This window comes from Pseudoliparis swirei, chromosome 21, assembly GCF_029220125.1.
Source record: "Pseudoliparis swirei isolate HS2019 ecotype Mariana Trench chromosome 21, NWPU_hadal_v1, whole genome shotgun sequence".
Taxonomy (NCBI): Eukaryota; Metazoa; Chordata; class Actinopteri; order Perciformes; family Liparidae; genus Pseudoliparis; species Pseudoliparis swirei.
Window position 1 is genome coordinate 17,840,177 of NC_079408.1, and position 22,474 is coordinate 17,862,650.

Below are 22,474 nucleotides of genomic sequence, written 5' to 3' on the forward strand. Positions count from 1 at the left end.
CGCCATAGCCGGTATATGCTAGGCTTAAGTCATTCATGTCATGGTCATATAATTTGCGTTATGTTGTCTGCTCAGCTCCGGTATCGTTGTTCCATACGGACTGTTTTGTTAGCGATGTTAAAAAAAAAAGTATTATTTTATTTTTATTTTTGCGGGGGGGGGGGCCTTGACACGTCCAGGCCCAGGGGTCCATGGTTTCTTAATCCGTCCATGCTATCAGCTGACTGTAGCTCCGCGCCGGCTACGGGAGAGGGCGGGCTAACTAGCATAGCTGTCTGAGCTTCGATAGCGCGGAGCCGTGCATCTAACCCACTTAGACCTGCCTCCAACCTGCACATGAACTACACTTGTTGCATGTATCGTTCTCATTAAGGGAGGCAGAGGGAGAACTATACATGAGACACACTGAGCAAGAGGAGCGGGAGGGGGAGAAGAAGAAGTCATGCTCGCTGCTGAGCAACCGGAGCTTACCGGAAGAGTGAGATGATGCGTTCTTACAGACGTGTAAGAATAAAAGATGTTTAAAGTATAATACTTTTTTTTCTTTTGAGTTATACTTTGTGTTCGCTTTTGATGTACAAAACAGTAAATATTACTTTTACAAAGGCTGTAATAAAGATATCCTCACGTGTAATCAAACAATTGTCAAGCACACAGACAAAATAAAACATCCTACGTTAGGAAATGTAAAATACATGTTTGAGCAGACTTTATTCTAACAGATAAAACCTCTGTTGAGGCTACATGTGAATCTTTAACAACAATGACACATCTGCTTCAGCTTGAAAGGATATTAAAATCTTTATTTAGCATATTACAACCCTTCCATAGCATGAAGGCATAATGTATTGCTATATATGTTATATGGATAAGATGATAGATATATACTTTATTAATCCCCAAGGGGAAATTAGTTCTCTGCATTTAACCCATCCTTAGTTATTAAGGAGCAGTGGGCTGCAGTGATGCGCCCGGGAAGCAACTGGGGGTTCAGTGCCTTGCTCAAGGACACTTCGACTGGCAACTAATGGGGAGAGCGGGGATCGAACCGACAACCTTGGGGTTGCAGGACGACCCCCTTACCCCACTGAGCTATAGCCACCCCATATACTTCAAATGTATACACAATGACAATAAAAACAACCTAAAAAACAAATAGCCATATGCATATTATGTCTTTCGAGTATCTCTCAGGGAAAGGAGAGTTGTACTTGTACAGTTTCCTTTCCATAAATAACAAATATCATTACACACAAAACTCTAATGTAGTGGAATTTAGGTTTTAGTCAAGTAGTACATTTTAATTGCGTTGTTCCTATGGCACCTCGAGGAATCAAACGTGCATTCAGCCTAAGTTGAGGTTGAATTAATAATAAAGCAGACGGAGGAGGGACACAGAGAGGTCAGTGACCTTTGACCTCAACTTAGAATCATTTCATCCTGGAGTCCAGGTGGATGTTTGTGACAGGCGTTCCAGAGACATCGCACGCATGGGACCGCTGAGAGTTACCTTGACCTTTGACCTCCATTCCTGAGCTGTTGCGTACTTGGGTCATTTTCTTTGCCCTGTTGATTATGTAATTGAACTGCTGGTGAACCATCCATATCAAATACAGGCCTCGAACTGGTGAGAAAAACAACATTCTCAGCGTTTTCTGTTGAGTTGCCTCTTGGTAGGCAGTAATGCAGCGTATATGTCTCGGGCTTTTATTGTGAAAGGTAAGAACGTAAAAAGTAAAGCGTGTGCCCTCCAGGTGTTGATCCTTACTGGGGTCCTATGCGTATTTAATAAACTGAATGCTTTGTGGAGGTTTGTGCTGCTTTCTTTCCTCTCCACATTCTTCCTTCATCAGAGACGATGCTCCATGTTATTTATAGTGCCTGGTTAGTGACTACTGTTCGTGATGCATTGTGGGATACATTTAGTCTACTGTATAATAGCTCCCACTACACACTGGGACAGCTCTACCAAATGGATAGAAGGGTAACTCACTTTAAACTCAGATTGACCTTTCACATGTGGCCCTCATCACTTTCCGTAGGGCGACATCGATGCTGCGTTCAGGTCCCATGGGACAATGCTGTGAAGGATTTACGTGATCACAGCTTTGCAGCATTCGTGTCATGAGACACATTTTCAACGAGCCCCAGACGTTGCTCCTGTATCACGTGTCACTGTGACTTCGATACACTCAGAGACTGTCACGGTTAATGGACGTGAAAGAGTGAAAGGGTTAACTACGCAGCAGTATTGTGTGGAGACCGATGTGCTTCTAGGGCGACCCCCTGTGGTTGAGTGGTGAAGCTGCAGTTCAACCAATGGAAAACAAATATCTCTCACTTCCTTCACAGAGCTCTTTGAGTGGATTCACGTGACTGATGGACAGACAGTCTCAGCCAATCACACTCGGTTCCTCCCATTCGACTAGATGTCCTGGTTCCAGTGACAGGCAGCAGTGAGCGGTGAACAGCAGATACTATGAGCACTTCTCTTCTCCCGTCGGGCTGCAGCAGACCTCCATGAGTGGAACTGGGCTCCCTGCAGCAGTCCACTGGGATTTAAGCTGGGAGACTTTTGCTTTGACATGAACATCTTAATCTGTTGCAGCTTCAATCATCGGACGTAAGAGTTGGAGACGAGTCTCTCCTCGGCCGGTCGGCTGCAGCTCGGGGCGTTCCGCCACAACGGGAGAGGCCTGCTCCCTCAGTAGCTGCTCTCGTGCCCGGTCAGGAGGTACAGGTTGCTGGGGGCCGCGGGCTCGGCGGTCGGCGTGCTCTGGAGGACGATGTCCCTGTGCAAAGCCACCACACTCAGACACAAGAAGACAGCCGGCCCGCCGCCTGAGCTCAGGCATCTGGACCTGGGACTTAAGGGCTCTGTCAATAAATACATCTTACAATCATAGTTTTAAAAGAGGAAATGACATCACCTTCTCAATGAGGTAGAACTACCACGAGGTAGCCGTGTGCCTGTGACAGTGAAGTGTCATCACGTTATCCTCTGTGGCCGGTGACACCTCGACTAGTAATAACATTCCCTCTTCACACACTGCCGCTCCCTTTCATACCAGCACTACTGTTATCTACCAACGCTGCAACTGCTGTCATCATGAACACCACGACTGAGAACCTTGAACTCACTTACTCCCATTTCAAAGGAAACATTCTGTTGTATAACAACAATGACAATAGAAACCTCTCCATCTTATCTTTACTTCTACTTCTATTCATTCCGCTACATCTCAGGGAGGCCTCTCTTTTAGATCGCTTTAACGACTAGTGTTTCAAGATTCAAGATTCAAGATGTTTTATTTGTCACATACACACACAGGGTGTGCAGTGAAATGAAAGTGGCAATGCTCAGCAGGAATGTGCAAGGGCAACAAGTACACACTATTTACAAAAATAAAAAAACAACACAATATTTACAGTAAGTGTGTGTGTGTGTGTGTGTGTGTGTGTGCCTAGTGTTGATTCAGTGAAGAAGCAGAGAGTCAGTAAATGTACCGGTTGGTTCCCAAGACTCGGAACGCTCGACTCGGATCTGTAATTTCTTGCGTCACCTGCAAATAAAGAATGAAATGAGTTGAGGAGTGAAGGTCTGCCCGGCACACAACGCCATCATCACGCCGCCAGTCACCTCGTTGGACTGGAAACTCCTCCCCTTGAGGCCGTGCTTCCAGAACGCCAGCACGCTGTCCTGTAAGCAGACTGACGGACACGTGGCGTCACTCAACTGTCCCCCCCCCCCATGAGCTCATCACACCATCGTGTTCTCACCTAGAGCCTCGATGGGGAAGCCGAACGCCATCTCTGCGGCCAGCTCTGTGGACGGAAGCCCTCGCAGGTTCACGATCTTCACCGTTTCTGTAGCGTCGAGATGCGGCTCGTTAGGAGTCGGCCGTGAGAAGGCGGCTGCAGGATGCGGAACACGTCGAGGTTACTTACGTTCCAACGCGATGAGCACGGTGTCCCGGTCCATCTGGGTCACCTGCACCGCCCCCAGCGCCCCGCTGTCTGCAGAGCAGAGGGTTGAGTGAAGCGTAGAGACGCTCCGGGAGCGTGGCGGGGAGGAAGCGGTGCGTCCTACCTGGTGCTGAGGTCGGCGAGCTGTTCAGCTCTATGATATCAAACTGCAGCTGTTCGCTGATTGGCTGCTTCCCGTTGCTGAGGTCCCTCACCCCGACGCACAGCTGAGGGAACTCGTCCGACACCAGCACCAGCAGCTCGAATATGGGCAGAGAGTCCGGCAGCCTCAGGGCGATGTGCTGCGGGGCCACGAGTCAGAGTACATGCTACCATCAGGGTGTGTGTGTGTGTGTGTGTGTGTGTGTGTGTGTGTGTGTGTGTGTGTGTGTGTGTGTGTGTGTGTGTGTGTGTGTGTGTGTGTGTGTGTGTGTGTGTGTGTGTGTGTGTGTGTGTGTGTGTGTGTGTGTGTGTGTGTGTGTGTGTGTGTGTGTGTGTGTGACACCGTGGGACTCGCAGTCAATGTTTGACGAGGAATCAATTCATACGGAGTGGATGTGAAACTAGAGAGACATAAACTCATGTTTACAATGTTTACTGAGGGAATACATCAAGAGAAGTAGAGTCATTATATAGACTTCTATACAACCAGAGGAGTCATTATCTCACTGATGCGTTGTTATCGTAGGGGCGGCTGTAGCTCAGTGGGGTAAGGGGTCGTCCTGCAACCCCAAGGTTGTCGGTTCGATCCCGGCTCTCCCCATTAGTAGCAAGTCGAAGTGTCCTTGAGCAAGGCACTGAACCCCCAGTTGCTTCCCGGGCGCATCACTGCAGCCCACTGCTCCTTAATAACTAAGGATTAAATGCAGAGAACTAATTTCCCCTTGGGGATTAATAAAGTATATATCTTATCTTATGCAGATGATACTCAACTATATCTACCGATAAAACCAGAGGAGTCCAACCAGCTCAGTAAAATTCAAGCATGTCTTAAAGACATAAAAACATGGATGACCTGCAACTTCTTGATGTTAAACTCAGACAAAACCGAAGTAATTTTAATCGGCCCTGAGCACCTCAGAGATCAATTATCTGGTGATGTGGTTTCTGTAGATGGCATTGCCCTAGCATCCAACACCACTGTAAAGAATCTTGGCGTTATCTTTGATCGGGACTTGTCCTTTAACTCCCACGTAAAGCAAATCTCAAGGACTGCATTCTTTCATCTACGTAATATTTCAAAAATCAGGCACATCTTGTCTCAAAAAGATGCAGAAAAATTGGTCCACGCGTTCGTTACTTCTAGACTGGATTACTGCAACTCCTTATTATCAGGCTGCTCTAATAAGTCTCTTAGGTCAACTCGTTATTATCAGGCTGCTCTATAAGTCTCTTAGGTCAACTCCTAATTATCAGGCTGCTCTAATAAGTCTCTTAGGTCAACTCGTTATTATCAGGCTGCTCTATAAGTCTCTTAGGTCAACTCCTTATTATCAGGCTGCTCTATAAGTCTCTTAGGTCAACTCCTTATTATCAGGCTGCTCTATAAGTCTCTATAGTCAACTCCTTATTATCAGGCTGCTCTGTAAGTCTCTTAGGCCCCTCCAGTTGATCCAGAATGCTGCAGCTCGTGTTCTCACTAAAACTAAGAACAGAGATCACATCACTCCTGCACTAGCTGCTCTGCACTGGCTCCCAGTAAAATCAAGAATCATTTTTAAAATTCTTCTCTTAACGTACAAAGCCTTGATTGGTGATGCACCATCATATCTTAAGGAGCTTGTAGTACCATATTGCCCCACTAGAGAGCTACGCTCACTAAATGCGGGACTACTTGTAGTTCCTAGAGTCTTAAAAAGTAGAATGGGAGCCAGAGCCTTTAGTTATCAAGCTCCTCTTTTATGGAACCAGCTTCCACCTTCAGTCCGGAAGGCAGACACAGTCACCTCGTTTAAGAGTAGACTGAAGACTTTCCTCTTTGACAGAGCTTATAGTTAGGGCTGAATCAGGTTCACCTGGTCCAGCCCCTTGATATGCTGCTATAGGCTTATAGCTGCTGGGGACGTTAGGATGCACTGAGCACCTATCTCCTCTTTTTCTCTCCTTAGGATGAATTTTCATCTCTCAATCACACGTTACTAACTCTGCTTTCTCCCGAGTCCTTTTGACTTCACGTCTCATGGGGTCATCGGACCCTATGAGACGGCATAGATCCTATCTGCTGATGGATCATCGAGGTCTGGGCCGTGGAATTCCTGCTCCTGACTACGCCACTGTCCTGTTGAGACTCCGCCCACTGTTGAGACTCCGCCCACTCCTCCTCCCCACCGCCATCTGCCTGATGGATCATGGAGGTCTCCATCGTGGAATATGCCTACTATGAACTATTCATACACTCTGTCACATTCATTGAATGTATTTTAACTCTAAATCTGTCCTTCTGTACACATGACATCTATTGCCTTTACACTTGCATGTACGAACCTTTAGGTGCATGAACTTCTGCAGAGGCTCATACCACAGAAGAAGAACCAGGCCGGACGGAACCGCCCCACAGAGAAATGTGCTGTCTGTGTACGGGTTTCGTGCTGAGAGAGAGAGAGAGAGAGAGAGGGGTGGTAAGTGTGTGGTCGTCATCACTGGACCCACACAGCGTGCAGAGTGGGCTCCACCTACCTAAACTACATCTCCTGCAGCCTTTCGTGTCGGGGATCTTCACAGACGTGGCAAACTTTCTGTGTCTAGAGAGAGAACACGCAGTTCAGTGAACACATCGGACTTTGACGCCGCCTCGTGGAAGCACCGTGTCCCACCTGGAGCCGATCCGCTCGGTGAAGCGGCTGGTGCCGAGCGACAGGCTGCCGTGCTTCCTGTGCAGGTGTCCTCTCTGCTCAAACAGGGCGGCCAGGCTGTGGCCGTACAGCTGGGAGGACTTCCCTGTGGGCGACACGTGGTGAGCAGAGAGACGACGCGCAGCAGCGCCGCCGGGAAGAGGCGTGTTACCTGAGACGGACATCAGCACGTTGTTCATCACGTACAGCCACGTGCACCGCTGAGGCAGCAGCTGGGGACACACGATGCAGCTCAGTTCATATCTCTAGAACTCGAGATGCATGTGTCATCAGCTCACTCCCAGACCACCTGTTTTCTGACAGAGCTGTGGCCTCAGACTTGGAGGCGTTGGCAGCTCGTCCTCGGCTGCAAACCAACCCAGTGCCAACAGAACCGCAGCCACAGACATGGAAACAACAAACTCAAGAAGCCCAACACACTTTATTCTCCCTAAAAAGAAAGCGAAGCACCGCTTCAGGTCGGCCAAACCCGACCCCGAACATCATTTGTCAATATCAGTGTGAATCCTGTCCGGTTTGGGACGGGCCTCGTTGGCTGATGTCCTCAGACTCCCTGATAACCGGACCCAGCAGAGAGGACGGTGGAACAATGGTAGATACACGTCCCGCCCCTTTCCCCACCTTCTCCAGCGTGTCCTCGTGAAGTTCATTCAGGTTCAGGGTGTAGATGCCCTCCTCCGCCCCCAGGATAAGGTACTGATCTAAGAAGGGAACATGGACAGATGTTTCCTGCATCACAGCACACAGAGGCCCAGGATGGACATGTGGAGCTCTTGTCCCTGGAGGAGACATGACTGCTCACCTCTGGTCTTGGGTAGGACCCATGTGACGGCACAGTGGACCTGAAGGGGACAGCCGTTGAAGACTTTGGAGAAGCAGGCTCCCATCTGCAGAGTCAACAACTGATTCAGCACCGGGCCGACACGGCTGAGGGGACCTCCATTCTAACAGGAGCGCCACGACAATGACCACGTTATGTCAGGTGGTCAACGGGGGCACCATGTTACTGAACACATGGCGCCTGAAACACAGCAAGCAGACCCTGAGCGCCCAAAGACACCGACTGCACGTGGGAATGCGTATGAAGCAAGACACACACACACACACACACACACACACACACACACACACACACACACACACACACACACACACACACACACACACACACACACACACACACACACACACACACACACACACACACACACACACACACGTGATGGAATGGATCCGCGAGAAAAATAAATAAACATGAGCTGGAGTGAGATCCCAGTGCAGCTTGGATCTCGCCATGCGAGGACGCTGAACGAGGTCGTGGTCAGGGCTTCATCGTGGGTCACATGCGGTTAGATTTCACACTTACATGGACTTGAGGGGTCGGAGGAAGTCCATGACAATCCGCCCTCTAGAAAGGTCAAAGGTTACACATAAAACACAGGGTGATAACAACTGTACATCACAAGTCAACATCGTGTGGTTGCATGATTCAACCCCATCAGACGGACATTAGGACGTCATTATGTGAGCAAATCACACGAGCTCGTCCACGTGAGAGACGGACGCTCGGCTTCACTCACAGCGTCCTCGCCCTTCTTCCTCAGCGTGCTCCATTCGGGCGAAAGCGGCGTCTCTCTCTTCGGGGAGCAGACGGTGGCGCCCTTCCTCTTCTCCGTTGCCGCGGTGTCCGCCGCCTGCAGGCCGCCGCGCTGGCTGATGTCCTGCGTGGCCGAGCACCTGGCCAGCACTTGAGAGGAAGGGGAAGTCTACGTCTCAGAGCTTCAACCAAAATAACTCTATAGTAGAACTACAATCAATCCTAGAAGTCATTCGTGGACTACAGGAAGCGGAGAGGAGAGCACACCCCCATCTCCATAGACGGAGTTGCAGTAGAGAGGGTCAGCAGCTTCAAGTTCCTCGGCGTGCACATCTCCGAGGACCTCACATGGACCACGCACACCACTCACGTGGTGAAAAGGGCCCAACAACGCCTGTATTTCCTTAGGCGACTGAGGAAATTCAACATGGCCCCCCGCATCCTCAGAACATTCTACACCAGTACCATCGAGAGTGTTCTGACAGGTTGCATCACCGTCTGGTACGGAAACTGCACCGCCCTGGAGCGCGTAGGGCACTACAGAGGTGGTGGCGGTCGGCACAGTACATCGTTGGAGGTGAGCTTCCTCCATCCCATATGGACATATACACCAAGGCGTGGCCAGGGCCAATGCTGAAAGACAATAACCACCCGCCACAAACTGTTCACCTTCTACCGTCAGGCAGGCGATACCGCAGTATCAAGTGCCGATCAAACAACTGACTGAGGGACAGCTTCTTCAGTCAGGCCATCAGGCTGCTGAACAAGAAGGACCCCATTAACACTACACACCAGAACATATTCTGTGAATATCTATGGCCATGGTGTATATTTTATTACATTGTTTATATATATATATATTGTATATATATATATGTATATATATATATATATATATATATAGTCTCAAAAGTATATTTTATTACATTGTTTTATATATATATATTGTCATGATGTATATTCTATTACACTGTTTTATATATATATTGTTAATACTTTCTTCTTTTTTGTGTGTGGATATTGTATAGTTTATTCTCATTCTTATTCTTTTTTTGCTACTGCTGTCGGGTGTTTTGCACATAAGAATTTCACGAACCGATTATACTTGTATAAAAGGGGATGTGACAATAAAAACTTGAAACTTGAAACTTGAAACTATCCGTCTGCTTTTGCTCTTAGCCAATCACAAGCCTTCTTTCATGTAATGCAACGTGCGATTACATTTCATTACATGTCATTTAGCTGACGCTTTTATCCAAAGCGATGCACTATAATCATTCACCGTAGACACAGCTACAGGGAGCAGTTCAGGGTTGAGTGTTTTGCTCAAGAGCACAATGACTGTGGCGGGAGTTGAACCACCAACCTCCTGATTGAAAGACTGACCTGCTAACCACTGACCCACAGTCACCCCTTCAATATTGGTATTGGCAACATCACTTCTAAACGATATCCAGCCCTACTCGGTTGTCCCTGTGCTGGTTGAGGACTCAGGAAAGTTACAAAGGTCAAAGGTCAAAGAGAGGCGTGTTTTGAGATCACACTTCCTTTCTGTGTCATGCTTCTAAAATGTACCGGGATGGTCGCCACAGACACCCGACCATGTTGTTACCTCCTCTGGTGACAGTGATCCGACATGTGTTCACTACGCGTCACCCTGAGGACCTCCACTCGCCTTAAAGTGACAGAACAGCACGACAAGTTGTTGTGTACCTGTGGTACCTGCTGTGGAGTTGGGGTCAGAGGGCACGGCGGCGTCGGGGCCCAGGGTGCAGCTGGGTCTCAGCGTGGGGTCCCTGTCCTCTGTGTTGGGGGTCAAGCAGCTGAAGGCCGGCAGCGACGCGGTGGACGGGCTGAATACTCCACTCCTCCTGGCCCCCTGGACATCAGCAAGGACATGAGTCAGTCTGAAAGGTCACGGGGTCACATGGTGCCTGAAGGGTCACAGGGTCACATGGTGTCTGAAGGGTCACGGGGTCACATGGTGTCTGAAAGGTCACGGGGTCACATGGTGTCTGAAAGGTCACGGGGTCACATGGTGTCTGAAGGGTCACAGGGTCACATGGTGTCTGAAGGGTCACAGGGTCACATGGTGTCTGAAGGGTCACGGGGTCACATGGTGTCTGAAGGGTCACGGGGTCACATGGTGCCTGAAGGGTCACGGGGTCACATGGTGTCTGAAAGGTCACGGGGTCACATGGTGCCTGAAGGGTCACAGGGTCACATGGTGTCTGAAGGGTCACGGGGTCACATGGTGTCTGAAAGGTCACGGGGTCACATGGTGTCTGAAGGGTCACGGGGTCACATGGTGTCTGAAGGGTCACGGGGTCACATGGTGTCTGAAAGGTCACGGGGTCACATGGTGTCTGAAAGGTCACGGGGTCACATGGTGTCTGAAAGGTCACGGGGTCACATGGTGCCTGAAGGGTCACGGGGTCACATGGTGCCTGAAGGGTCACAGGGTCACATGGTGTCTGAGAGGTCACGGGGTCACATGGTGTCTGAAGGGTCACGGGGTCACATGGTGTCTGAAGGGTCACGGGGTCACATGGTGTCTGAAAGGTCACGGGGTCACATGGTGTCTGAAAGGTCACGGGGTCACATGGTGTCTGAAAGGTCACGGGGTCACATGGTGTCTGAAAGGTCACGGGGTCACATGGTGTCTGAAGGGTCACAGGGTCACATGGTGTCTGAAGGGTCACGGGGTCACATGGTGTCTGAAGGGTCACGGGGTCACATGGTGTCTGAAGGGTCACGGGGTCACATGGTGTCTGAAGGGCCACAGGGTCACATGGTGTCTGAAGGGTCACGGGGTCACATGGTGTCTGAAGGGTCACGGGGTCACATGGTGTCTGAAGGGTCACAGGGTCACATGGTGTCTGAAGGGTCACGGGGTCACATGGTGTCTGAAAGGTCACGGGGTCACATGGTGTCTGAAGGGTCACAGGGTCACATGGTGTCTGAAGGGTCACAGGGTCACATGGTGTCTGAAGGGTCACGGGGTCACATGGTGTCTGAAGGGTCACGGGGTCACATGGTGTCTGAAGGGCCACAGGGTCACATGGTGTCTGAAGGGTCACGGGGTCACATGGTGTCTGAAGGGTCACGGGGTCACAGGGTGTCTGAAGGGTCACGGGGTCACATGGTGTCTGAAGGGTCACAGGGTCACATGGTGTCTGAAGGGTCACGGGGTCACATGGTGTCTGAAGGGTCACGGGGTCACATGGTGTCTGAAGGGTCACGGGGTCACATGGTGTCTGAAGGGTCACGGGGTCACATGGTGTCTGAAGGGTCACGGGGTCACATGGTGTCTGAAGGGTCACGGGGTCACATGGTCACATGGTGTCTGAAGGGTCACGGGGTCACATGGTGTCTGAAGGGTCACGGGGTCACAGGGTGTCTGAAGGGTCACGGGGTCACATGGTGTCTGAAGGGTCACAGGGTCACATGGTGTCTGAAGGGTCACGGGGTCACATGGTGTCTGAAGGGTCACAGGGTCACATGGTGTCTGAAGGGTCACGGGGTCACATGGTGTCTGAAGGGTCACAGGGTCACATGGTGTCTGAAGGGTCACAGGGTCACATGGTGTCTGAAGGGTCACGGGGTCACATGGTGTCTGAAAGGTCACGGGGTCACATGGTGTCTGAAGGGTCACAGGGTCACATGGTGCCTGAAGGGTCACAGGGTCACATGGTGCCTGAAAGGTCACGGGGTCACATGGTGTCTGAAGGGTCACAGGGTCACATGGTGCCTGAAGGGTCACGGGGTCACATGGTGCCTGAAAGGTCACGGGGTCACATGGTGTCTGAAAGGTCACGGGGTCACATGGTGTCTGAAGGGTCACAGGGTCACATGGTGTCTGAAAGGTCACGGGGTCACATGGTGTCTGAAGGGTCACAGGGTGCCTGAAGGGTCACGGGGTCACATGGTGCCTGAAAGGTCACGGGGTCACATGGTGTCTGAAAGGTCACGGGGTCACATGGTGTCTGAAGGGTCACAGGGTCACATGGTGTCTGAAGGGTCACAGGGTCACATGGTGTCTGAAAGGTCACGGGGTCACATGGTGTCTGAAGGGTCACAGGGTCACATGGTGCCTGAAGGGTCACGGGGTCACATGGTGCCTGAAAGGTCACGGGGTCACATGGTGTCTGAAAGGTCACGGGGTCACATGGTGTCTGAAGGGTCACAGGGTCACATGGTGTCTGAAGGGTCACGGGGTCACATGGTGTCTGAAGGGTCACGGGGTCACATGGTGTCTGAAGGGTCACAGGGTCACATGGTGTCTGAAGGGTCACAGGGTCACATGGTGTCTGAAGGGTCACGGGGTCACATGGTGTCTGAAAGGTCACGGGGTCACATGGTGTCTGAAGGGTCACAGGGTCACATGGTGCCTGAAGGGTCACGGGGTCACATGGTGCCTGAAAGGTCACGGGGTCACATGGTGTCTGAAAGGTCACGGGGTCACATGGTGCCTGAAGGGTCACAGGGTCACATGGTGCCTGAAGGGTCACAGGGTCACATGGTGCCTGAAGGGTCACGGGGTCACATGGTGCCTGAAAGGTCACGGGGTCACATGGTGTCTGAAAGGTCACAGGGTCACATGGTGTCTGAAGGGTCACAGGGTCACATGGTGTCTGAAGGGTCACAGGGTCACATGGTGTCTGAAGGGTCACAGGGTCACATGGTGTCTGAAAGGTCACGGGGTCACATGGTGTCTGAAGGGTCACATGGTCACATGGTGTCTGAAGGGTCACGGGGTCACATGGTGCCTGAAGGGTCACAGGGTCACATGGTGTCTGAAGGGTCACGGGGTCACATGGTGTCTGAAAGGTCACGGGGTCACATGGTGTCTGAAGGGTCACAGGGTCACATGGTGTCTGAAGGGTCACGGGGTCACATGGTGTCTGAAGGGTCACAGGGTCACATGGTGTCTGAAAGGTCACGGGGTCACATGGTGTCTGAAGGGTCACAGGGTCACATGGTGTCTGAAAGGTCACGGGGTCACATGGTGTCTGAAGGGTCACGGGGTCACATGGTGCCTGAAGGGTCACGGGGTCACATGGTGCCTGAAAGGTCACGGGGTCACATGGTGTCTGAAAGGTCACGGGGTCACATGGTGTCTGAAGGGTCACAGGGTCACATGGTGTCTGAAGGGTCACGGGGTCACATGGTGTCTGAAGGGTCACGGGGTCACATGGTGTCTGAAGGGTCACAGGGTCACATGGTGTCTGAAGGGTCACAGGGTCACATGGTGTCTGAAGGGTCACAGGGTCACATGGTGTCTGAAGGGTCACAGGGTCACATGGTGTCTGAAAGGTCACGGGGTCACATGGTGTCTGAAGGGTCACATGGTCACATGGTGTCTGAAGGGTCACGGGGTCACATGGTGTCTGAAGGGTCACGGGGTCACATGGTGTCTGAAAGGTCACGGGGTCACATGGTGTCTGAAGGGTCACAGGGTCACATGGTGTCTGAAGGGTCACGGGGTCACATGGTGTCTGAAGGGTCACAGGGTCACATGGTGTCTGAAAGGTCACGGGGTCACATGGTGTCTGAAGGGTCACAGGGTCACATGGTGCCTGAAGGGTCACAGGGTCACATGGTGTCTGAAGGGTCACGGGGTCACATGGTGTCTGAAAGGTCACGGGGTCACATGGTGTCTGAAGGGTCACAGGGTCACATGGTGTCTGAAGGGTCACGGGTCACATGGTGTCTGAAGGGTCACAGGGTCACATGGTGTCTGAAAGGTCACGGGTCACATGGTGTCTGAAGGGTCACAGGGTCACATGGTGTCTGAAAGGTCACGGGGTCACATGGTGTCTGAAGGGTCACGGGTCACATGGTGCCTGAAGGGTCACGGGTCACATGGTGCCTGAAAGGTCACGGGGTCACATGGTGTCTGAAAGGTCACGGGGTCACATGGTGTCTGAAGGGTCACAGGGTCACATGGTGTCTGAAGGGTCACGGGGTCACATGGTGTCTGAAGGGTCACGGGGTCACATGGTGTCTGAAGGGTCACAGGGTCACATGGTGTCTGAAGGGTCACAGGGTCACATGGTGTCTGAAGGGTCACGGGGTCACATGGTGTCTGAAGGGTCACGGGGTCACATGGTGTCTGAAGGGTCACAGGGTCACATGGTGTCTGAAAGGTCACGGGGTCACATGGTGTCTGAAGGGTCACAGGGTCACATGGTGTCTGAAGGGTCACAGGGTCACATGGTGTCTGAAGGGTCACAGGGTCACATGGTGTCTGAAGGGTCACATGGTGTCTGAAAGGTCACGGGGTCACATGGTGTCTGAAGGGTCACAGGGTCACATGGTGCCTGAAGGGTCACAGGGTCACATGGTGCCTGAAAGGTCACGGGGTCACATGGTGTCTGAAGGGTCACAGGGTCACATGGTGCCTGAAGGGTCACGGGTCACATGGTGCCTGAAAGGTCACGGGTCACATGGTGTCTGAAAGGTCACGGGGTCACATGGTGTCTGAAGGGTCACAGGGTCACATGGTGTCTGAAAGGTCACGGGGTCACATGGTGTCTGAAGGGTCACAGGGTCACATGGTGCCTGAAGGGTCACGGGGTCACATGGTGCCTGAAAGGTCACGGGGTCACATGGTGTCTGAAAGGTCACGGGGTCACATGGTGTCTGAAGGGTCACAGGGTCACATGGTGTCTGAAGGGTCACAGGGTCACATGGTGTCTGAAAGGTCACGGGGTCACATGGTGTCTGAAGGGTCACAGGGTCACATGGTGCCTGAAGGGTCACGGGGTCACATGGTGCCTGAAAGGTCACGGGGTCACATGGTGTCTGAAAGGTCACGGGGTCACATGGTGTCTGAAGGGTCACGGGGTCACATGGTGTCTGAAGGGTCACGGGGTCACATGGTGTCTGAAGGGTCACAGGGTCACATGGTGTCTGAAGGGTCACAGGGTCACATGGTGTCTGAAGGGTCACGGGGTCACATGGTGTCTGAAAGGTCACGGGTCACATGGTGTCTGAAGGGTCACAGGGTCACATGGTGCCTGAAGGGTCACGGGTCACATGGTGCCTGAAAGGTCACGGGTCACATGGTGTCTGAAAGGTCACGGGGTCACATGGTGCCTGAAGGGTCACAGGGTCACATGGTGCCTGAAGGGTCACAGGGTCACATGGTGCCTGAAGGGTCACGGGGTCACATGGTGCCTGAAGGGTCACGGGGTCACATGGTGTCTGAAAGGTCACAGGGTCACATGGTGTCTGAAGGGTCACAGGGTCACATGGTGTCTGAAGGGTCACAGGGTCACATGGTGTCTGAAGGGTCACAGGGTCACATGGTGTCTGAAAGGTCACGGGTCACATGGTGTCTGAAGGGTCACATGGTCACATGGTGTCTGAAGGGTCACGGGGTCACATGGTGCCTGAAGGGTCACAGGGTCACATGGTGTCTGAAGGGTCACATGGTGTCTGAAAGGTCACGGGGTCACATGGTGTCTGAAGGGTCACAGGGTCACATGGTGTCTGAAGGGTCACGGGTCACATGGTGTCTGAAGGGTCACAGGGTCACATGGTGTCTGAAAGGTCACGGGTCACATGGTGTCTGAAGGGTCACAGGGTCACATGGTGTCTGAAAGGTCACGGGGTCACATGGTGTCTGAAGGGTCACGGGTCACATGGTGCCTGAAGGGTCACGGGTCACATGGTGCCTGAAAGGTCACGGGTCACATGGTGTCTGAAAGGTCACGGGTCACATGGTGTCTGAAGGGTCACAGGGTCACATGGTGTCTGAAGGGTCACGGGTCACATGGTGTCTGAAGGGTCACGGGTCACATGGTGTCTGAAGGGTCACAGGGTCACATGGTGTCTGAAGGGTCACAGGGTCACATGGTGTCTGAAGGGTCACGGGTCACATGGTGTCTGAAAGGTCACGGGTCACATGGTGTCTGAAGGGTCACAGGGTCACATGGTGCCTGAAGGGTCACGGGGTCACATGGTGCCTGAAAGGTCACGGGGTCACATGGTGTCTGAAAGGTCACGGGGTCACATGGTGCCTGAAGGGTCACAGGGTCACATGGTGCCTGAAGGGTCATAGGGTCACATGGTGCCTGAAGGGTCACGGGGTCACATGGTGCCTGAAAGGTCACGGGGTCACATGGTGTCTGAAAGGTCACAGGGTCACATGGTGTCTGAAGGGTCACGGGGTCACATGGTGTCTGAAGGGTCACAGGGTCACATGGTGTCTGAAGGGTCACAGGGTCACATGGTGTCTGAAAGGTCACGGGGTCACATGGTGTCTGAAGGGTCACATGGTCACATGGTGTCTGAAGGGTCACGGGGTCACATGGTGCCTGAAGGGTCACAGGGTCACATGGTGTCTGAAGGGTCACGGGGTCACATGGTGTCTGAAAGGTCACGGGGTCACATGGTGTCTGAAGGGTCACAGGGTCACATGGTGTCTGAAGGGTCACAGGGTCACATGGTGTCTGAAGGGTCACGGGGTCACATGGTGTCTGAAAGGTCACGGGGTCACATGGTGTCTGAAGGGTCACGGGGTCACATGGTGTCTGAAGGGTCACGGGGTGTGTAGGACAGGAGTGTGTAGAACAGGAGTGTGTAGACAGGAGTGTGTAGGACAGGAGTGTGTAGGACAGGAGTGTGTAGGACAGGAGTGTGTAGACAGGAGTGTGTAGACAGGAGTGTGTGACAGGAGTGTGTAGACAGGGTGTGTAGGACAGGAGTGTAGAACAGGGTGTGTAGGACAGGAGTGTGTAGGACAGGAGTGTGTAGAACAGGAGTGTGTAGAACAGGAGTGTGTAGAACAGGAGTGTGTAGACAGGAGTGTGTAGGACAGGAGTGTGTAGACAGGAGACAGGAGTGTGTAGAACAGGAGTGTAGAACAGGAGTGTGTAGAACAGGAGTGTGTAGACAGGAGTGTGTAGAACAGGAGTGTGTAGACAGGAGTGTGTAGAACAGGAGTGTGTAGACAGGAGTGTGTAGACAGGAGTGTGTAGACAGGAGTGTGTAGAACAGGAGTGTGTAGAACAGGAGTGTGTAGACAGGAGTGTGTAGAACAGGAGTGTGTAGAACAGGAGTGTGTAGACAGGAGTGTGTAGACAGGAGTGTGTAGACAGGAGTGTGTAGAACAGGAGTGTGTAGGACAGGAGTGTGTAGACAGGAGTGTGTAGACAGGAGTGTGTAGACAGGAGTGTGTAGAACAGGAGTGTGTAGACAGGAGTGTGTAGAACAGGAGTGTGTAGACAGGAGTGTGTAGAACAGGAGTGTGTAGAACAGGAGTGTAGACAGGAGTGTGTAGACAGGAGTGTGTAGACAGGAGTGTGTAGAACAGGAGTGTGTAGGACAGGAGTGTGTAGAACAGGAGTGTGTAGGACAGGAGTGTGTAGACAGGAGTGTGTAGGACAGGAGTGTGTAGGACAGGAGTGTGTAGACAGGAGTGTGTAGACAGGAGTGTGTAGACAGGAGTGTGTAGACAGGAGTGTGTAGACAGGAGTGTGTAGAACAGGAGTGTGTAGACAGGAGTGTGTAGGACAGGAGTGTGTAGAACAGGAGTGTGTAGACAGGAGTGTGTAGACAGGAGTGTGTAGACAGGAGTGTGTAGAACAGGAGTGTGTAGACAGGAGTGTGTAGGACAGGAGTGTGTAGACAGGAGTGTGTAGGACAGGAGTGTGTAGGACAGGAGTGTGTGGAGGAGGTGTGGACAGGAGTGTGTAGACAGGAGTGTGTAGACAGGAGTGTGTAGACAGGAGTGTGTAGACAGGAGTGTGTAGGACAGGAGTGTGTAGACAGGAGTGTGTAGACAGGAGTGTGTAGGACAGGAGTGTGTAGAACAGGAGTGTGTAGGACAGGAGTGTGTAGACAGGAGTGTGTGGACAGGAGTGTGTGTACAGGAGAGTGTGGCTAGGAGTGTGTAGACAGGAGTGTGTAGACAGGAGTGTGTAGACAGGAGTGTGTAGACAGGAGTGTGTAGACAGGAGTGTGTAGAACAGGAGTGTGTAGGACAGGAGTGTGTAGACAGGAGTGTGTAGGACAGGAGTGTGTAGACAGGAGTGTGTAGGACAGGAGTGTGTAGACAGGAGTGTGTAGGACAGGAGTGTGTAGACAGGAGTGTGTAGGACAGGAGTGTGTAGGACAGGAGTGTGTAGGACAGGAGTGTGTAGAACAGGAGTGTGTAGACAGGAGTGTGTAGGACAGGAGTGTGTAGGACAGGAGTGTGTAGACAGGAGTGTGTAGACAGGAGTGTGTAGACAGGAGTGTGTAGAACAGGAGTGTGTAGACAGGAGTGTAGACAGGAGTGTGTAGACAGGAGTGTGTAGAACAGGAGTGTGTAGACAGGAGTGTGTAGACAGGAGTGTAGACAGGAGTGTAGGACAGGAGTGTGTAGACAGGAGTGTGTAGACAGGAGTGTGTAGAACAGGTGTGTAGGACAGGAGTGTGTAGACAGGAGTGTGTAGAACAGGAGTGTAGACAGGGTGTGTAGACAGGAGTGTGTAGAACAGGAGTGTGTAGAACAGGAGTGTGTAGACAGGAGTGTGTAGACAGGAGTGTGTGGACGTGTGTGTGTGTGTAGACAGGAGTGTGTGGACAGGAGTGTGTAGACAGGAGAGTGTAGAACAGGAGTGTAGACAGGAGTGTGTAGACAGGAGTGTGTAGACAGGAGTGTAGAACAGGAGTGTGTAGAACAGGAGTGTAGGACAGGAATGTGTAGAACAGGAGTGTGTAGAACAGGAGTGTGTAGACAAGGGGTGTGTAGGACAGGAGTGTGTAGGACAGGAGTGTGTAGACAGGAGTGTGTAGACAGGAGTGTGTAGAACAGGAGTGTGTAGACAGGAGTGTGTAGAACAGGAGTGTGTAGAACAGGAGTGTGTAGGACAGGAGTGTGTAGGACAGGAGTGTGTAGGACAGGAGTGTGTAGACAGGAGTGTGTAGAACAGGAGTGTGTAGAACAGGAGTGTAGAACAGGAGTGTGTAGAACAGGAGTGTGTAGACAGGAGTGTGTAGACAGGAGTGTGTAGACAGGAGTGTGTAGACAGGAGTGTGTAGAACAGGAGTGTGTAGAACAGGAGTGTGTAGAACAGGAGTGTGTAGACAGGAGTGTGTAGACAGGAGTGTGTAGGACAGGAGTGTGTAGACAGGAGTGTGTAGGACAGGAGTGTGTAGACAGGAGTGTGTAGAACAGGAGTGTGTAGACAGGAGTGTGTAGGACAGGAGTGTGTAGACAGGAGTGTGTAGGACAGGAGTGTAGACAGGAGTGTAGGACAGGAGTGTAAGACAGGAACATGTAACATTCAGGGACGTCAGGGTTTTTGTGCTGTGAGAACAAAGTGAATAAAACTGAATGTCTTCACCAATGTGTCAATAAACACAAATACAAGCGTTTCAGCTGTGAAACCTTCATCACTACGAGAGCTTTAGCCTCCAGAACTCTATTCATGAGCCACACACACATTACATGTCATAGAGTGAAGCATTACACGAGGTAATAGTACTCCTGTCACTAGAAATATTAACACAGTGATGACAGTAACAAGACGCTATATTCCTAGCACGGTCCTTTTAGCTAGCCATGCGTAACTAGCAAGTTAGCTTGCTAGCTAGCGAGCTAAATTTAGCATCGGGTACAACTGTGGTAGCCTAATTTGTTCAATAATGAATATAGTTCATGATCAAAGTATATTAACATTCTTGTCAGTCTGTTCTACAGCTTTTCCAAGATGTGCAGGAACAGAAACACAATGAGCGACTGAGGTTCGTGTGGTGGCACATTCGTAATTTGTGATATTGGGCGATATAAAATAAACTGAATTGGTTATTGAGAGATGACCCAGGCAGGAGGAATCCTCATAGCCACACACACTAACATGTTAAAGATCGATGGGAGGGTGGCTGTCCCATAACCACAAGGTCCCCGGTTGGATCCCCGCTCTCCCCATAGTTCATGTTGAAGTGTCCTTGAGCAAGGCACTGAATCCCCAGTGGCTCCCCGAGGCCACTGCTCTTCAATAACTCAGGATGGGTGGATGCAGAGAAATATTTACCCACTGGGATCAATAAAAAGTGTCGGCTACATTTCTATCTTTCCAACCTATGGTATGCAATGTGATCAGTTGTTGTGTAGTTACCACTCACATCAGGAGAGGGCGCCCTTCTCATGGTTAAACTCCTGAAAGACAAAGGAAGAGTCTTGATCAGTGGCAACGAGCTGGGCAACACAGGTAGATGCTGAGGGCGGAGTGACAGCAGCACAAACACATCACAACAACAACAAAACAGACAAAAAGCCCAAAAAGCAGAGGAGCAGAGGGTTTGTGCTGAATCACATCCAGGTCATGTGTTTTGGGGATTAGTGGAGCACAAACCCACTGATTATGCAAAGATGGTTGGTATTAGCTTCCATTCAAATCATAAAACGATCATAACTCGTTGAGGGAGTTCATGTGGGAGGAGAACACACCGCTGGGAGAGAGGAGTGGATGGACTTACCTCAGCTGCAGAGCTTGCTCCACACATTCCAACAGGCTCCTGCAACAGGAAGACCTGATGTTTATCTGACCGGAGCTCCACTGGTGCAGGACACGAGGACTGAGGCTCTCACTGATGAGGTGCTTCCACTTTATTACAACTTCTGTTTCATTCTCTCAGTTTTAACCAGCACTTCTATCAGTCGTAATAACATTGTGCTCACGTAGGTACTTGCTAATTTAACAACATTTTTAAAATATTATAAAATGGCCTCCAAGAGTTCTATGGATCAATTACCTGACACATTACTTAGAGAGTGACTGAAGGTGGTAGATTGTAAAGTAAATGCTTTCAATGGAAGCAAAGGACGGCTCCCAAAACATGAACGGGTTGCATCACACACATTTCATTGTACTCTTGTAATTACATATGCTGTGACACCACAACACAATACATGTGGATATATCATTTGGGATTCAGGAGGCATTATGAACATGATCAGTGTATTATTGACAAAATAGGGGAATTTGGGTAGTTTTTCCATTGTTGTCCTCAGATGAATTACTGATTGCCTCAAAGAAGGCAGATTGTACAGCTGTGACATCTCAACAGCCTAAAACCCAAACTAATACAGCATGAAAGTATAAAAGCAGAGAGCAGGCTTACGGTGAGTTGTCTTCCTCTCCAGACAGACTCCAGTCGTCATCATAGGAGCCCTGCTGAAGGGGGGGGGGGGGGGGGCATATGGTCATATTCATGGATGTCATCAATACACAGAACTGTCACAAATAAACCGTGGTGGAAAAGAGCCTCACCAGATCAGGATAGGGCTCCGTGACCTTCCTCAGCGGCGGCCCAAACTTCACCTGGTCGACTGCACAGAAAAGGTGCTGAGAATGAGGCGAGTGATGAGAAGTGCTCGCATCACGGGGTTCATGAACACGGAGCTCCCCCACCACTCAGGCCTGTCCACACTGTTGATGAGCCCTCAGTGCATTGAGCCGGACTGAGGAGCGTCACCCAGGAAGCTCTCTGCACACATCTGCCCCGTCAATGATGAGCTGGCACTGAGGCAGCCGGGCAGCTAGAGGCCCGATGCAACAGCCTCAGAGCGATGACGTCATGTGCCCAAACACAGGGGTCTGCTGCTGCTGGGCCTGGGAGGGGCAGGAGCTTGTGGTGCCCCTTCTCATTGGAATGTTGTGTCTCTTTGTATTAATTTAGTGTCTCTTTGTGTTATTTTGACGTGTGTAAGTTTTTGTTCTGTCTCTTTGAAGTCATTTTGTCCATTTGTGGTCGTCTTGATGAAACATCATCACGCATAACGTTGATCCTGTAGTCACTGTTGTTTGCTTCCAGGTGTGTTTACAATTTTATGAGGTAATTCATTATTCTTTTGAAATATATGTGCCGAATATATGTGAAAATGTAATGTATACGTATGTTTGTAAGTATCATACTTGTTTTGACGGAGGTGTGGTTAACAGGAAGAAGCAGAGACCCATGAAGCAGAGACGGGGAACGTGTGAACCAGAGAGGAAGTGGCTCAGTTATTTCCCATGGGGCATGTTTCTGAATGCCTTCATCAATAAATGAAACTTATACC

At 51.0% G+C, this 22,474-nt stretch overlaps 1 protein-coding gene across 5 annotated transcripts in view; it reads right to left on the reverse strand.

Annotated features, from left to right (window-relative positions):
* Window positions 1-687: 687 nt before the first annotated feature.
* The window catches only part of map4k2 (mitogen-activated protein kinase kinase kinase kinase 2), a 53,208-nt gene continuing 31,421 nt past the window's right edge, over window positions 688-22,474 (reverse strand). For 2 of the 5 annotated variants that reach the window (XM_056442723.1, XM_056442728.1), the window contains 19 exons: window positions 21,684-21,742; window positions 21,535-21,587; window positions 20,890-20,928; window positions 20,536-20,569; window positions 10,129-10,294; window positions 8,399-8,565; window positions 8,185-8,226; window positions 7,621-7,705; window positions 7,440-7,519; window positions 6,970-7,030; window positions 6,780-6,903; window positions 6,643-6,707; window positions 6,451-6,554; window positions 4,091-4,268; window positions 3,949-4,017; window positions 3,781-3,867; window positions 3,641-3,711; window positions 3,508-3,563; window positions 688-2,792 (listed from right to left, as the gene is read on the reverse strand). In XM_056442723.1, coding sequence (XP_056298698.1) covers window positions 2,705-2,792; window positions 3,508-3,563; window positions 3,641-3,711; window positions 3,781-3,867; window positions 3,949-4,017; window positions 4,091-4,268; window positions 6,451-6,554; window positions 6,643-6,707; window positions 6,780-6,903; window positions 6,970-7,030; window positions 7,440-7,519; window positions 7,621-7,705; window positions 8,185-8,226; window positions 8,399-8,565; window positions 10,129-10,294; window positions 20,536-20,569; window positions 20,890-20,928; window positions 21,535-21,587; window positions 21,684-21,742 — 1,628 coding nt within the window. In that variant the 3' untranslated portion in view covers window positions 688-2,704. Of the gene's footprint in view, window positions 3,277-3,464; window positions 3,564-3,640; window positions 3,712-3,780; window positions 3,868-3,948; window positions 4,018-4,090; window positions 4,269-6,450; window positions 6,555-6,642; window positions 6,708-6,779; window positions 6,904-6,969; window positions 7,031-7,439; window positions 7,520-7,620; window positions 7,706-8,184; window positions 8,227-8,398; window positions 8,566-10,128; window positions 10,295-20,535; window positions 20,570-20,889; window positions 20,929-21,534; window positions 21,588-21,683; window positions 21,743-22,474 lie in introns of all 5 variants that reach the window. The other 3 variants (XM_056442725.1, XM_056442726.1, XM_056442727.1) reach the window with 3 other exon arrangements.